Source organism: Emys orbicularis, chromosome 4, assembly GCF_028017835.1.
Source record: "Emys orbicularis isolate rEmyOrb1 chromosome 4, rEmyOrb1.hap1, whole genome shotgun sequence".
NCBI lineage: Eukaryota > Metazoa > Chordata > Testudines > Emydidae > Emys > Emys orbicularis.
Window position 1 is genome coordinate 94,482,312 of NC_088686.1, and position 18,406 is coordinate 94,500,717.

General features: G+C 34.8%; 1 protein-coding gene across 1 annotated transcript in view; it reads left to right on the forward strand.

The window, feature by feature from the left end:
• The window catches only part of ELP4 (elongator acetyltransferase complex subunit 4), a 268,089-nt gene that overhangs the window by 111,952 nt on the left and 137,731 nt on the right, over positions 1-18,406 (forward strand). Inside the window, exons 8-9 of the mRNA XM_065403949.1 lie at positions 10,146-10,254; positions 13,027-13,133. Of these exons, the coding sequence (XP_065260021.1) occupies positions 10,146-10,254; positions 13,027-13,133 (216 nt within the window). The remainder of the gene's footprint in view (positions 1-10,145; positions 10,255-13,026; positions 13,134-18,406) is intronic.

Sequence of the window (18,406 nt, forward strand, 5' to 3'; positions counted from 1 at the left end):
CTAGAAGCAAGTGCCAGTTCAGCATAGTGGAACCACTGTAAGACAGTCCTGTGAGATTAAAATCAGCAAACCAAATGGCAGGCGAGGATTCCTGGGATGGAGCCTTCTGGAAAGCTGGGAGCTGGAGTAGTTTTTCAGCCAGGATTCAGATGAGAACAGTGGGCGAAAAAGCTGATCCCTCCTGTTCTGGGAGCTTCTGATTGTAGGCCAGATTTCTGGAACAGATTTTTACTAAAATGTTCTTACTGCAACTATTAAAATACATCGCAAATCAAGTAAAGAATACATTTTATGTATATTTTAGGAAGTTTTAGTGTAAACAGCTCTAAAAACTTCCTGTTCATTGATGTATAATTCACATAAGTTCTGATATTAAATTATCAGATATATTAGTGCTAGAACTATGCTATTTTGGTGTGACGTGCAATTCTGTATGTCTGTATGGTAGACTGTTTCTTTTTATGTTATCTCATTACTGTATAATGATGAGCAAGTACAGAATACAGATATACAATCATAGTATTATGAAGTGTGCAAATTAAACATGAAATACACATAGCTTTTTAAAAAAAAAAATCAGTATTTTTATAAAGGTAAATAGAATATTATCATCTTCTGTGCCAACTGCAGTTAAAATATAATATCAGTAATGGTATCTTGATAACCATGTGAGCCCTAATGTTATAACAAATTATTCTAGTAAAATAGGGCACCATGAGTTCAAAAATGTGCAAACGCACAGCAACAGACTGAGGAAGGAACATTGTGCATTATTTATTGGCTATATCCTAAATAATTAAAGAAACGCTAGTCATTAGTTAAAAATTAAAGCAGGTGAGGGCCTTGCCAGCAGAGGGAGCAGTCATGTCTTCATCAGATTCCCATCATTTTCCCACCTACCTCAGCTTTTTTCCCAGCAGTCTCCCATCTGGACCTAGTTTTGCCAGCCTGCTCCTGATGACAGCCTATAATTTTATACTCAGTAAGGGATTAGTGTAAAATTATTTTAAACTTTAGTATTTTTAACCTGCCACTTGATTACAAAAAGAGCTCCATGCTCTGTTTGAGATTTGTGTATTAGTAATTATTTATGTAGACAAGAACTGTGCTTTGACTATCTGTGAATTACATACATTCCATTTAAGGATCATTTAAGGATCTCATGTTGCAGAAAATCCAGCCGTTTCTAAATTGGTAAACATACCGCAGTGAATTTTTTTAGTCAAAATGAGAACAAAAGATGCATTTTTTGGGTCTCATCCTTTTAATCCTGTTTCTATAATGAACAATTCCCAACAAGAATATTAAAGATTTCCTTAAGTCACGCAGTTTGAAATACATGCTGTTCAGCATTTTTGTTATGATTTTCAAATATAGAATGAAAAAGCAGATTCAAAATGTGGTTGTTAGGTGAGCCTACTCATGCATATTTCATAGCTTGCTATGAACAACTTGTAGCATAGGATTCTTGTTTTTAAAAAATTTGTTCAAAGTGATAGTGTCAATATTACATTTTTCAGACAATTAGCAAAATATAAATAACATACAGTAGTTTCCATCAAATGCCTTTCTATAGTATAGATGAACAATCGCACCACTTAAACTTGCTGTATGTTAAATATATTCAGTGTAGCCACAGAGTTTAGAAGATAGCATATTACTAGCAGACTAAAACTGTGTAGCAGGAAATCTACTGAAGTTATGCAATCATCGACTTTATCAGAGCTCCATGCCGGTGCAGAGGGCTGCTCACACAGAGCTTATTGGATGTTCAGAGCCATAGTTTATAAACGGGGCAAAAATGTGTTCTTTGAAGAGAACTAATGAGTTCTGTGCATTGTGCTTAATTTGTAGTAGCATGGTCTAGCACATGGGCACCAGACATGGAATCAAGAAACCCAAGTTCTGTTCCCAACACTCCCATTGACTGGCTCCATGGCTTTGGACAAGTCACTTGACTTCTTTCTACTTGTTTACTTATCTGTAAAATTAGGCTTCTGGTGCTAATCTGCCTTTGTAAAGCATTTTAAGATGAATGGATGAAAAATCTTATTTAAATAGATTTTATATGCTGCAATAGTAACTTTATTTGTCTTGTTGGGCCCGCTACCATATGAATGTACTGTACAGATCCCTGTATTTCACCAATAGCCTTTGGCACATGAAATAAGAAGGAAAAAGAGTGGAATAAAAATGGTAGAAAACCAAAGCCAAAACCAGTCAATTTGCGCTCAAAGTGTGTATATGTTTTTATGCCATGTATGTGAGGCAAACAAGAAAGTCACTCTCCTTTCATAGTAGCTGTGAAGTTGTGATCAGTGGAACTGTTTTGAATAGTGAACTGGCTAACTAACCAGGATTTTCTATGCCCAGTACCAGAGATAGGGGTTTCCTGTCATGCAGAGCTTTCATCTTGACATAGACGAGATCAGCTACTACTGGGTTAGTCTCATCAGTCCTGTTGAACTAGAACCAGAGTGTAAGGGAGAAAGCATACTACCTTCTGTAACCAAGTTTAGTCAGTCCCTCAGGAAATTATAAAGCTATTGGGGGACATCAATGCCATTACATACCAAATGAATTCCTGTCTCTCTTGTTTGGTGAAAATCTCTGAAGGATGTCTGGATTTGTTACTGATAGTATCAAAACTAGTTAATGATTCCTTGACAGAGGGCAATGTACTTGTAACTCTTAAATAGGTTCAAGAATGATTCCAGAAATTGCCATCTATTCTTAAACTTCTCTTTCCCGCATAGGATTATTGAGAAGGCGGTGATGGTAAAACTCTAACATTGACTTCCGCCTATATATTTCACACTGGTTTTAAGGGATAGTGATGGTTAGCTCTTCCTCTTCCCCAAGTGTTCTCAGCTGCAGAATCCTGAAGTGATATCCTGAATTTTTGTTGCCTTTCTTACTCAAAATCTATGTAAGGCTACTGGGTGAGAGACTCACGCTCTACAAATTCAAGTGCCATCAATATACAGATGTCCCCTGGTTCTACACATCTTGCAGGTCTGGACCTCTTCTGCAGTTCCTTTCATGGTGTGATGATTGGATGAAGGGAAACTACTAGACTTTTCATTACTTCTGAATGCCCAGAGAGCAGCAGAAGTTATAAATGCCTCTATTATCTTCAGCTGGCCTTTTGATTGACCATTTTTCCTGTAATGCAAGCTTACTGAAAGTGATACATGCCATTGTCATCTCCAGAATGGACTACTGCTCTATATGTAGGGCTGACCCTAAAGGACCTTGAACGTTGCAGTTGGCACAGCATGCAGAGGCTTGCCAAATGAGCAAGATTCAGGAACAGGAACACATCTGTTCTCCCTACACTATGTGTGCTCCACACTCTGAGACAGATGCCAATTCAATTCTGTTTCTGTTTCAAGGTCTTTATATTTTATAGTTGAGGCTGTGTTAAGATCTTAAGTAGATAAGACCCTGATAGCTCACTGATCGCTTTTTTTAGCTCCTCTCTTTGCTGCATCTACTTGTGCTGTGGTGGAACTCTGTGGCTAATAGAGCCATGTTTTGAAGTTTTTGGTGCAAGTTCTACAATTATGGAATTCCCGCTAGAGGTAAGGCTAAGCTCTAAATTTTACCACCTTTTAGGGCAAGTTGTAAAACTCAACTGCTAATGTGGATGTTTCCCAAAATAACTTAGTCAGACATGTCTGACACACATATTAATCACCAGATCTATTCACTATAAGAAAGCTGTGGAGGTCTTCCTTCTAGAAGATAACTAAAGTATTTTTAATGTTGTAGGGTTTTCAGACTCTCTGATGATGCAGGTTATAACAATAATAATAAATAGGCCCGGACAACTCAGATTCACCAAAGATCCCATGACATGTTCAGTAGGAGTCGGGTGTTTAATTCTGATCTCCTAGCTAAATTTTTACTTCAGATATATCCAGTATTTTCAAATATGGTATTAATCTGTTAGTGCTAATATGCACTGTTAGTGTTAATGTGCACTACTGAATTCACTTCTGTGTCCTATCACAGAGGTGGCTGCATTTCAGTGGTATGTGAAAATATATTTCCTTGTCTACCTCACATGGGTGTTGTCACAGTTAATGAATAAATTTTTGTAAAGCACATTGCTCTACAGATGAAAGATATTATATACATGTAAGGTATTAAAATTAATAACATCATTATTAAAAGAAGCTCTAACAGAATAACACAAAAACAAAATTCATAATTAATACTACTCTTATGCCTTGGTCAAATGATACCTTCCCCATTCCTTTACCGTTTTTGATGAAGATATCTAATGTGTTTAGGTGTTTACATTTTTACTATAGATATTCTTGCTTTTCTTTTCTTCTGTTGGGCACATGAAATTATTTGAAAGTACTATTCATAGTATGATTGTAAACCAGTATAAACTCGACATGGGTGCGAACAAAAATTAGGGGAACCCATGAACAATAAGTAAGGCCTTTGCAATCAGATCCCTGTGAGCAGTCCCCTATACCTGGTCATAATCCTAGTGAAGGCAGTATAGGGCTCTTCACAAGATGGAGGTTTGCATCAAATTGCTGGGTTAGGGCCTAAATCTAGTATGTTCACTTCAGAAGGCCACACAGATTTGTAGAAATCCCCTGGAATATATTTTTCAGGGCTTCTGCCATTCACCATAGATTTCACAACACTTCATCCAGCTGTGTAGAGTTGCTTAATCCATTTGATAAATAGATTTTTACGGATCAGGCCACTGATATCAAATTCTTTCTGCATGAAAAATGCAGAAAGAAGTTAGTAGGAATTTTGGAACTGCAAGAAATGCAAATTCAGCTTTAAAACAAAATAAATGCATCATTTGTACTTGCTACAATTCTTAATTGTAGTTAATGTACTTATTTAAAATAGACCACTTTAAAAATTTCTCTTATTTCATGGGTTTATAAATGGTAAAACAAGTATTGTCTCGTTATAAAATTAGTATAAAAATCTAATCTCTAATAGTTATTGGATAATAGCCTAGTGATAGCTCAGGGAGGGAAAACTCTTAAAAGCATTCTTTAATTTTTATTGATGATCTAAATTGTATGGGTAATTTTATGATTTCAGTAGCGGTAATTAATAACAAATGGAGATAAATAATTTAGTTGTTTCTTAAGTATTAATAATTTATCCTTTCGATTCAGCTGTACTTTGGGGATTAAGCAGTAATGACAAGTGGTAAGTGCTGGTATATTGTGCAGGTATTACCATATTATTGCACACATAACCTTTCAGAAAATGTCAAGACTTATTTATTCTAAGAATTACACAGAGCTTGTTTTTCTTACTGCCCTAACTTAGGTTACAACTGCTATAGTATCACTAGTTAATTCAGCTCCATGACATAGAATGTAAGGCACGAGAAATAAACAAATGATTGTAATAGTCATAGTCTACTTTGGATGCTGTGCTAAAAACTTAGGGAAAGTACATCTAAATCTGCTTTTTAGTGCAAAAATCAAACACTAATTATTTTTACCTAAGCTACCCCCTTCTGATTGATTTCTGTACCTTTCATATCCTTTTCTGTAAAGTGTCAGGATTTTAAAGAATCACCTATTGGTGATGGCAGAAATCCATACAACTACAGATTTAACTACTGTGGAGACCTACAATGGCTTACACATCCATTATCAAATAATGCCTGTTCAGCTACAAACTTTTATGGGAGTATCCCCAATATGTAGGGATAATAACCAGTATTTCTTTGCTTGTTTTGCTGAAATTTACCAACTAAATACCATGGACAAAAGCAACTAAAATGTAAATGTTGAATGACTGAAAGTTTTGTACTCTTATCCAGGGCTGTGCTGCATATGAACTGTATGTTATTTCATTGTTTTAAATAGTTTTGTACATCCATTGCTAATTATTCTGTGGTTTCTTTAATTAACCTTTGTAGATAATGAAACACTTTTTAAACTTTTTTTAATTTGATTTTGATTCAATATAAACACCTTATATCACGATTTAAAGAAACTTAATGTTGGGGTAACTGCAATGTCTTTCAGCAGGGTAACCGCCAAATGAAGTCCCTCTCACCAAAGGACACTTATAACCTTTGTTTGGAAAGCGACATAGTACTGCAGTCCTTCATTTCAAATGGAGCATAGAATTAAATGTCAAAAATTATGTTAATACAAAGGTCATAATGAAAATTGAAGCTTCTGAATATCTTTAACTTCGTAAATTTTAAGTTGTCACAACGCTGTTAACTAGGCTTCATGACACATCTATAATGTGAATTACTAATGTTCCTGTTTAAATGTATAACTTTATGTATAAATCCAGTGTAGACAAGCTGGTGTTACTTAAGAAGCTTCATTTTTTAGTTTTCACCTGTGTTCACTCAATGCTACATAAAGAATGAGAACTTAAAATAATGTGTTGCATTCAATTTTCCTGGTTTTTAATTTCTTTTAAAATGGGAAAGCACAAAGCAAAACATAGGTTTGTGCTGTCTGGAACTGATGGCTATTTGGAACCTGGGAATTTTTTGACTTCTGGAAGGAAGGTTGAGGCTCATAATTAGAAGGAAACTAGTAGGATTTGCAAACTAGGGGTAGCAAAGTGGGTCAAAGTAGTTGATTTTCTCTAAGTAGTTAATCCTGATGAACCAGGATTGCTTGAACTATCTTTTGGTAGGTGAGGGGGTGATTCCAGAAGTCTAGCCCCATGAAAATAATGTCAGTGTGCAAACTTCAACATATATGGCCCTATATATTTATATGGCAGTAGAATTCCATATATGCTTATGGTCCATACATCATTTTAATTCATCCCTAATTTCTTTTAAAATGTTTATTTAAAAAATAAACATACAGAGTGACTGAGGACTACATAAATATCGAGAACGAAGGAGTATGACAAAGCAACTTTGGAATTGTCTGAGAAGAAAAAAAATCTTATAAGTTAATATTTTTTAAACTTACAGTATATTTTTTCACACTCATATTTAAAGATGACCAAATGTATTTTCTTCAGATTTAAAACAAAAAACATCTCCCTCCCCCCAACACACATATTTGGCTTGAGACCAAACATTACAAATTTCAGTCGAGAAGAGAATTTCTGGCTGCAATTATGATTAGAAACTAGGGTAGAATGGAATACCCACCCCGACATTCACTATAGGATTGCTACCATGTTGCTATAATAATTACATTTTGGCTGAAGTAACTAATTTAGAAAAATTGCAAAGCATCTAGCAAGTCAGAGAACTTTCCAGGATTGTTTTACGTAATTTAAAACAATGCCTCTCCTAGTTGCCAGCAAACTTCTTTCCTGATTCTCTTCTCTCCTGGCTCCACTCCTAGCCATGCCATGGCTCACCTCCAGACCTGCCAAGTTTCCGCCAGAAGCTGGTGGGAGATTTGTATAGGGTTGAAGGAAGATTTGGAGCTCTGTTAAATTTTCAAGCCCAGATGGGGCAACGTGATTTGTGTGTTTTATGTCAGCATGCCATACATCACAACAATCTGTGTGCTGACATAAGCGTTGATTGGAAATTAATATGCTGAACTTTGAAAACTGGAAAATATGTGATATAAACAGATCTTTGTCAACAATGCCATAGAAAGAAACATGTTCGTGTTATGACAGTTCTAGGCATAAAATGTATTCATCCCCAAACCAGAAGAATGTTTTGGTATATTTTAAAACAAAGCCAACTTGAACATTAAAGCCCCACTAAAGGAAAGCAAACCTATTCAAGACAGCACTTGAGCATGAACTTAACTTTAAGCATTTTCTTAAATCCCATTGAAGCCAATTGGACTTAACTATCAACTTAAAGTTAAACATGCTTAAGTGCTGTCCTAAGTAAGAATGGACTTAAACATGTACTTAAATGGTCTCCCGAATCAGTTCCAAAATGAGTGGCTGTTATTTTTATAATTTCTATTTCTTTGCATGTTGTGGTCATCTTGATGATGCCTGAGCATCTTCTGTACCTAAAATAGCTTACCACACCATTTATAACATACAGTTTACCAAAATTTGCATGTAATGGCCTTTGATAACTGTTTTTAAGTATAGTATGATTACGAGTTTATTTCTTGCTTTACTATTAGTTTAGTTTGTATTTGTTAATATCTATTTGGTATTTTTGTGCAGCTTGGTAATATACCGGTAATAAAAATAATATTCATAGCCTGCCAAAGAACTTGGTTTAGACAAAATTCTAGAATTTCCAGTGTCTGGATGCTCAGAGCTCACTGGTCACTATACTTTGCTTTTTCTAAGCAATGTCCTGTAGATTAGCACTAGCAAGAGCCTCTGAAATATAGGGTTAATGTTTATCATTATTGCTGGCCAGGTAGTAGTGGAGTGGAAAAATGTTCACAAGTTCAGCTTTAATTTTGTAGTAGTATATGTCATTAGGGTGTGATGTAATAATGGTGTGAGTAAGAGATGCAGTCAAACTTCATTATCATAGTCCAAATGATCGCTTAGAATTTCCTTTCTAACCAGTAAGACAGAGTACAACAGCAAATTACCCTTCACCATGAAATGACTTCACAGAGGTCTGGCTCCATGTGAAAACAGGCTATGTTGGCCCCTACACAAGTGGTGGCTTTGAAAGGTCAGCAATCCACAGGATTGAATTATGTCAGGTACATGGGGAGGGGCATTATGGGATTGGTGATCTTAGTCCTGCTGCCCCGAGCAGATTGGCCGGAGTGGAGCAGAAGCAGGTTATTTTGGGGGTTGATGTAAAAGTGGTTTTCAGACACTTTCCTACCAACACTAAGAAGAAACATTCACCTTCCCCATGTGTTTTGCAGGTGTCTCAATAGTCAAGTAGAAGGCTAGTATGTTGTTAAATATGGTATTTTGAGGGATATTGGGTTTTATATTTTATATATTTTTTAAATTAAAAGCCCTATACATTGCAGTGTAATGTGCTTTATCTGTGACTGTGTCAATGTATTTAGATCTGCTTTTATTTAAATATTGGATGTAAATCATTGTTTGCATTTGGGAATTTTCTGATATATAATATAAAATCTTTGTATAGCTGATAATCTCATGGCCCTTTCTCCCTAAGTGTAGGGCACATGATTGAGAAAGAGAATCAGGATATGGAAAAGGCTTTAGAATCAGATGATGGCCTAATTCCTCCTACCTGGAATGGGTGTTTGGGGGTAATTGTTTGGGCCTGCTACTTTCTGAAAATATGGTGGGTATGGCATGTGTACACAGCTATCAAGGACAGAGTATAAAAACTCTGGGGACTGCTTTAAGATAAACATATTGATTAAGTTGAAGCATTCTGTTTTCATCATAATTTTATCATATTTTACTTCTCATCATACAGTGGTATCTACAAAGAAACTCTTAAGCACAATTTGTTCTTCAGTTAAATATGGAGGTCTCCATTCTGGTATCCAATGTGCATATTTCTCTGTCTTGTAAAATTCAGTATTGTATTTATGTGCAAACAGAGTAGCTGATTTTAGGATACATATGACAATACACTCTCAGATATCAGAGAGGAGATTTAAGCCCAAAATATCACAACTAAACTGAAAATATATCGAGAAATGGAAATACGACACTACTGTTTTTTGGATTTATATGTTCCACAGTGTACTTTCTGATTCAGAAGAAAAACAAAAATGACTGAAATTTTTTTTTTGCTTATTATTAATTATACCCTTTGTCTTTTTATACTATTCTAAAACATGTAATTGGGTAATGCATTTTGGAAAAGATTGCAATATCATGTTTTAATACATTTTCCAATTGATGAGGTTTTCAAAGGGACAAATGGTAGTTGGGCATCTAGCTTCCATTGAAAGTCAATGAAAGTTAGCTACCTAATGCTATGTATGCCTTTGAAAATCTTTCTCAATATGAATAAATGCATAAATCAAAATGAAGATTTAGAAAAAGTATGAAATTTAGTTCGGAGTCAGCTCTCTCTCCAGATCATCTTAGTTCGGGCATGTTTTCCCTTAGATGCAGATTACTAGAAGCTTTTTTAGTTTCTGGTTATTTCTAGGTATTGATGACCTATTTTCACTTCAGTTTGTCATTAGAAGACAAAGACTTACTACTCTCAGAACATTAATTACCTTTTTCATCACAGAGGATGTATATTTTGTTTCCATGTTTTACAGAATAAAGCAATTATGGAACGTGTAACAAACTTGTCAGATACGGTAGTTGGTCTTGAATCATTTATCGGCTCTGAGAGAGAAACCAATCCATTATACAAGGATTACCAGGGTAAGTTCCATCTTTAGCAATGCAAAAAGTCTGCATGGAGTGCTTCTAGGGCACTTAGCAGCTTACTCTCCTATTGGAGTATCTACTATGAAGTAGCATTTGATTTCATTTTGGAATATACCTCTTAAATGTTACTCCTTGCTAACCAATCTTGAGTTAGGCAATTTTTCAGTAAAGTGCATTAAGGCTGCAAAGGAAACATGGCAACTCCTTGCATGTTGTCAAGCCATATTACTGGGGCATGGCTCAATCAGATGTACATCTCAACAGGCAGGCTTTGGGGAATTCACATGCAGGGGAGGCTTGGCAATCATCTGACCAGTGAGCTGAACTTGTCATGAAATCAATATTTCTGATCTGCCAAGTTTTAAATAGAGAACGTGAAAAAACATGATATATTTAAGCGAATGAACTGCTAAATGATGCAGTATGCAAAACTTTGTGTTTGAAGATGATCATTTACTGTTTACTGCTTTTAATTATGGCAATTCTTCCTTCAAAAGTATTGAGTATGGAAATTAGTTAAGGTAAAAATAAATATGAAACTAATTTTTGTAGAGAACCTTATTATTCCATCCAGTCTTTCTAGTGACTTATTTTCAACATGTGTAACAGTGTTTAATCATTGGGTTCAGTTAACAAAGATTTTATAAAAGTTTGGGTAGCAGAACTATTTAAATTCTGAAAGATTAGAAGATATGCATAGCCTAAGCAGTGAATAACAAACAGTTTTAGCTAATCCAGAGTGGTGATCTGTGTGCGCATAAATTACCGCTATTATTATTGTGATACTACTGTAGTTCCATGGAAACCTCTAGTCTAAAGACTGAACTGCTTATTTGAAGCCTGCTGTAAGCATGTGAAAATGTGGCAATGTTTTTCCATGCTAGAGCACAGAAAATCAAGCAGAAATGGTATTGAAGAACACTTTATACTACTGTATGTGTTCAGGCTGCAGTTTCATAAATGAGAGCAAACCTTTTTAAAAAAGAAAGAAAAGAAAAGAATGTACATTTGATTATTAGAAAAGAGTGGCTGAAAAAATGAACAAAAGCTACTGCAAAAATAATTTGCCTATTGTATAGGCCCGATGTGGCATTTTTGCATTCTAATACAGTTCTGTTAATTTAATATAATAGAACTTATCTTAATAGTGAAGGAGGTCTTTAAGACAATATATGCCTTTCCTATCCTGTATTTACTTTAAGAACTCATGTTAAATACTTTTGTTTTTTTGTCCCAATAAATAATACTAAACATAAAAGCTTTACTGGTTTTTATTTTCTTATAGGTACTCTTTATCTAAAACTCTAAAAATTGATCAGATTTTGCAGGATTGAAATTTTTCTAATGGTTTCGGGGTGTGGTTTCTTTTCCTGAAAATTTCTTTGTAAATGATGCATTATTCACTGCAGATAACACAAGGCTCTGCCTATAGACAAAGTTCAATAGAATGTTTTGATGACATTGCTGCATTTATGAGTAAATCCTAAATTTATTTATTTTGTTTTAAAGCCTACAGTTTTGCATTAAACTTGTGAAAAGTAAGTAAAGATTGAAGGTTGTGCAGATATCCCTTTATTAAACGTGTATAATAATATTTTACAGCTCTGTTTGCGGTGGAGCTGCTCTACCTGTACATTATGGTCACATTTTGAACTATGTAAATAATTCTTAGAATTCAGTGAATTGGAAAAAGAGGTTTTTGATTATTTTTATAACATTTTCCCAAGGATTTAAAAGACCCTTTTTAATAGGATAGTATTTGTAAAACTCTATTTAAAAGTGTATGAAACTTTTCCTCTTTATCTTCTGTAATTCCACCTAACAAAAAGTAAAAATTTGAAAAATACCTCACACTGGTCTTAATTTTGTTTCCTCGCAGTAGCCATTTTCAAGTGAGATAGCTCTTCTAAATTAATGTAATATTGAATTTGCCTCTGCAATGTTTTCATGTAGACACCCTGAATTTGTGAATATCAAATGTAGGCCAGTAATTGAGAGCATTGTAGAATATTCTTAGTTTTCAACTGTGGAAAATGACCCCTAGGTTGTTCAGACACTGTGTTAGGCTGAACAAAAACCATCCAGCGTCCTTGTCAGAAAAAATCAGCTTGAGTTTCAACTGACGGAATGCAGAGCCAGCAGTGTACCTAGTATTATAAAAAAATTAGAACAGCTATGTAAAGGTCTTGCAAGTAGAAAATTCATTTTTGTTGAGATGATGCAGGGGTTAAAATTTATCAAAGAGTGTGCTCTAAAATGCTGTATACCACAACACTTTTAAAAGTCATTATCAAGGTGCAAAATGAAATACTTTTCATTACAGCTTCACTGGTTATCAGTAACCCATAAGCCTTGTTTTGCTGGCTGCTTACTGGTGCATTTAATAAAATAAAGATCACTCAGTGGTGCCGTGGGCAGCATGCAAGGTGATAGCCATATTTGCTTACTGTAAATACAAGAGAAAATCACACACAAACCGGCTGTAGTTTTGACAAGTATTAAGATCCCTCTTTACATCTGTACTTCTGTACCAAAATGCAATTAGTTTTCCTCGCACAAGGATTTCTGTTTATCTTATTCTGCTTGATTACATGAGTATAATCGCACCGTTTGCTTCATTGCTCCTGGTAGTAAGCTGCAGTTTAAAAAGGGGAGGATGAGTGTGTGTAAATATACAGAATTCTGCTGTAAGACTCTTTAATTTATGCATCTGGATGACAGCATTTTGTTACATTTTTTCCTCCTTTTACTTTTCCTTTCCGCAAGGTTTGATTCATGTGCACCAGATTCCTCGGCTTAATAGCTTGATCTGTGATGTGTCAGGCACGAAGGACCTTGCTTTTAGATTAAAAAGGAAGCTGTTCACCATTGAGGTAAGAGAAACAGTTTTGTTTCACTATTTAGAACCCGAAAGGTGGAGCAAGTCCTACCTTTTAGTTTTGCGAAATACTTTAACTTTTGTTACATGTTCATTTAATTGTGGTTCACCTATTTAGAATGGTTTTATAAAATATTATTTTAATATGCAGTCAAATTAAAAATAAGTCTCTCTAGCTGTACCAAATCAGATTATGCATCAACAGTTTATTTTGTTTTAAAATGTATAGGAAGTAGGCCACAACCTTCAGTAACAAAGCATGACATACATATTTCTGAGGATGTCAGGAGCATGTTTAATTAAATGTTAATGACTTACTCTTACTTGTGTTAGTGAGTGGGAAAATAGCTACATGTTATTACCCCAGTTGAGGGACTTCAATGTATAATGCTGCCTAAAATTGTGTGTGGCATGAAGGATAAGTGTCCTTATCAGTATTCAGAAATCATTTTCTTTGCATTACTGAAATCACCTTTAGCTCTTTTATGTCATTTTAAACACAGTATCACTTACTCTAATGTCCTTTAGTAAATTTTCTACCAAATTTAAACTTTTTTTCTCTGACCTTTATACATACGGTCCTGATGGAAGGGAGTAATACAAAAGATGTATTTCATTTTAATCTTGCTAAAGAGCAAATGAACATAGAACTATTAAGCAATTAGAGTTGATGTATTTATTAATGAACTAAATGTTCAGAGAAGGGAGATGGCTTTTTGGATGATATGATAGTCATTGGTACAGTCTGAGCTTTTTTTTTTTTTTAACAAAGACATAAAACAGCCAAGCAGTCCTGACAAACCATTTTGTTTAATCTCTTTTCAAATGAAAAGCTCTTAAGCAAGCCACTTGTCTTAACTGCTTGAAACCATAAAAGAGAGAATTGCCACCAATAAATTAGCATATTTTTTACTTCATCACCAAATGATGGTCAATGTGGCTTGGCACTGCTTTGGTGTTTGGGACTTCACCCTTAAGTGACCACTTTGGCCCTTATTTGACCCTCTGCCCTCTTTAGCTGGCCACTTGATAAGGTAACTTAAGGGTTCTCTCTCTTTTTTTTTTTTTTTTTTTTGCCTTTTTTTTTTTTTTTTTTTGCTTTCTCTTCACAATTGTAAGTAGCCCTAAACTATAAATCATTGAAAGGGCCCTATCAAGTGACAAATTAAGGTGCCCTCCTCCTAATTAATGGTCATCAATGTCCTTAATTATCTAATCCTATTGAGAGTAGTTAATAGTTAATCGGTCAGCCAGTTCTTCATTCGGGTCATCTCTGCATGATAGCTAGAAGTTTCTCAACTGGAGATACTCCCTTCAAAAGCCACTTAAAGCCAAATGCATGAAGGAGACTGTTGGAGGGGATGGGGTTCAATTTCCCCCCCCCCCACACACACTTCTCAGAAAATACAGTTAAAGGAATAAACCACCGTAGTGGTTTAGACCATTTTAACATAATTTCACTTTATCAAAAGACTATTAGGTTTTTTTGAATCAGTCCTAGATTCATGCCAGGTTTTAGACATAAGCTATAATTTTTTTCAGTAACACAAGCAAATATGCACTATTATTTTCTACTATATTAAATTCACATTTACTTTATATATTAATTGAAATATTTTGAATTTTTCTCGCCTGGATCAGAAGATGATTCTTCTGTCCGCAAGATCTAAGGTTACCACTTTCTATTGCTGTAAAAACCAAATCAGGAGGCTCTGTATAAAGAATTTCATTAGCCAAGGGACAAAAGAGTTTGAATCAGGGGTGTTATGGAACCCTTGGAAAAAACCTGTTGCTGTAGAGATGGGTAGATGACCCACTTGAATAATTTCAACACTCATTGTTCAGATAGGGGCCCCTTTTGAATAATTTCAGTTCTTGATGGGGATAAACTTTTTGCAAACCAAGTTGAGGCAAGTCAGTCCTCTTTGAACAACTTAGACCATTATTCTTCTGTGATATGCCTCTACCCATTGCACCAAGCTACAATCCATATAAGCTTCTCTTCTTCCCTATATTAGAAGGAGCAGGCCAAGCACAGCTTGACTGACCAGAGTAGCTTTGGAAGGCAAGTCACTTTTGAAAAAGAAAAAAATAAATTGATGAAAAAAGTAGGATCTGGATAGAATCACTCAAAACTGGATACTACAGTTAAAATGTAATGTGTCAGCAGTCAATTCCAAATCCTTTGGCAAAAACAAAAGGTAGCAAACAATGTGCTTTACAAGCAATATCGCAGCTTTACAAAAACAAAATAAACTTTAAAGAGTTAAGGACATTTGTAGAGTCTAGTTTGGTAGAATTAGAAATGAGAATATATATTTAAATACATTACAGTTTTCGACAATATGAAAGTAGCTGTGAAAAGTATGTTAAACATATCTGGGAAGGTGATGTTGAACTCTACCTGAGTGTATCTTTAAAACCAGATTATAAATGCTGAGGTAGGGAGGCACAACATGTGACTTGTGACAAAATTGCTTCAAGGAAGTTTTCATCACTAGACTACTGCTTCTCAAGTGGCAACATTTGTAATGTGTGCAGTGAAGGAGGCCCCTTTATCTCCTCAAAAAAAGCTGTCCAACTTCCTATTTCATCACAGTGTCAACTTTTAAAGTCCCTAATGGGCCACAGACTTGCTTTTCACATCAATAAACTTAACTACCTATAGTTTGGTCCTCAATAAAAAAGCTTAGATCGATGTCACAAATTTTTAATAGAATTAATTATTTCTAAGAGGACAGTAACACTTTATACAGCTTAGTACAGTTAGTTTTGTTAAAGTTTTTGTATATGAAAATTTACCTAAGATACCTTTTATGAGTTTCTGTTTTTTGTAAAAATTACATAGATTAAAAAGTATTCCATAGGGGGAGTACTTTTTTGTGTTGAAGATTGATACATTTGTTCACCTTTTAAAATACATACTCTGAGTGTTCTTACGGATTTACATATTTCATTTTTAAAATATTTAGCTTAACTATTTGCAGGAAAACATAGCTATATTTGATAAGAGTTAGAACAGTTGTATTTATCTTTCCCAAAAACCTTTACTTGTTGCCATATTTAAACATGGCAAAATAGACATATTTAATGTGCATACCACTTTAAAGGACAAAATTTTGAAGTTAGCCTGTCTAATCCTATTTCTTCCCACTTTGGAATCTTAATTAGAAGGAGATAAAAACCATCATTTGACTAAATTATTGTCTTGAATCTGTAGCAAAAGGTATAATCCGCAATTGGGCCAATTAGTGTACCCCATAGTTAGCTATGCTGAGGCAGGCAACTTGATTAGATCTGACACCAGCCTAGTTCCCACTGTTGTTTTGCCAGGTATGATGGTCAGACTTCAAAGGGCTTGAGGCATCAGCAGGGCAAGGTTTGGAGGCCAGCTTAGGTCCGGTCGTTAATCTCTCTGCTAAAACCACAGCAGCCCTCGCACAAAACAAGCTTACACGACACAATCATGCGGTATTAAAGTTTAGGTTGAGTCATGCCAATTTGCCTTTGATTTTCTGATGATTGACTAAAAGATGGCTACATGACTAGACACACACTAAAAGTTTACTCATTAGGTAAGTTCCCCAAATATTTGAAATATTTTTTGATTTCTCAGTTAAATGTATGACAGCCTTATTCATCTTAATTAAACTTTCCAGGCTAGTGTTTAAATACCTTTTTTTGTGTATAACTGAGTGTAACTTGTATCAGCATTTGTTAGATTTTCACTTATAACGTGCCTCTCACCTTCTTCATAGTTTTTCTTGGTGTAACCACTTCCTTGTCATTCTAAAAGCCCTTTGTACCAAAAATATTAAAGAAAACTGTTTCTAAATGACAAACTTTTGAAATCCTACAGACCTTTAAGGAAACTTTTTTTCTTACAGTCATTTATGTTCACTTACACTTATTCACATAAAGAGAATTTCTTCATAATTTTTTTCCATTTAAATGTTGAGTAAAGTGCTGTTCTACCAATGTGATTACATAAGTGTTCCTTTCTTTTGCATTCTGATTTGTTGAAATATTGCGGTAACAGTGACATGTTTCCATTCTGAGAAAAGCCTAGGGCTGCTTTAGTATTATTCCAAATGATTGAAATTGCCATCTTGCTGACTTTCCCTTAGGCGGCTTAAGGCCTGTTTACTTTAGTATTTATTTCGCATGTTCCCTCTGAGTTTGGCTGGCAGGACATCATTACCTGGTTTGATAAGACAGTTGGAATAAGATTCTTATTCTTTTGTTATTGTGTGGTGGTCATAAACTCCTACTATTATATTGTTAAAGTTAATCATTTAAGAAATTCAGAGAAATGTTTAGAGATGAGAAACTTCATACAAATAATCTTTTTAATTACTCCTATTTTGTTATACACCTGATTTTTTTTTTTTTAAAGTCTTCAGATCATGGCCATTTAGTAGATTTACAAGATAATATTTGTTCCTTTATTGTGCAAATTTTGTCTAAGAATATCTACAATTGTTGTAGAAAAAATAGATTATTATTAGTTGCAAACACTCTGTATTCAGACCTGTACAAATAAGAAAAATAATTAATAAAATCTTAGCTTTAAAGGATGTATAGTACGTGCACAAGCTAGAGGACAAACTTTAGATCCTGTGTGCAAGACAATTCTGTTTGAAGCCCAGTATCATAGCTATGCTGCAATTCCACATATAGCCTAATAGTAGTGAGTTTCCTGAACTCAAAGGTCACATCTCTCAACGATGTTCCGTAAGGGAAGGAGAGGAAAATATAGAAAAGAATTAGAATTAGAGTACTCTTGTGGCCGTAAAGTAGCTACTATCTCAATGGCAGGCATTTACAGACTGTACTCCGAAGCACTCTGCATCAGTTGTGCATTCTTTTAATGTCATATCCATTGCTGCCAAAGGAAAAAGCTATGAATTTAGGAGAGAGTCTAGAAAAGTAAGTGTGTGTGTGTGTGTGTGTGTGTGTGTGTGTGTGTGTGTGTGTGTGTGTGTGTGTGTGTGTGTGTAAAATAAATATGTGAGTTCCCTACAGCAATCAAAATAATGGACTTTCTTTTTTCACCACCTAAGGAAGTTTTCTATTATTAGAGGCGAGATGATTTACAAAACTGGCTAGCTCTTCCAGGTGTCAGTTGTAACTACATAGTCACTTCAGTGTATGTTACACATCCATTAATTATGTTAGGAAGGTTGTAACATGGTGGATTTTTCAAGTTAACATGAAACACTGCTTTTGAGGGTCTCTTCTTGAATCCTTATTCTTTAACCTTTTTGC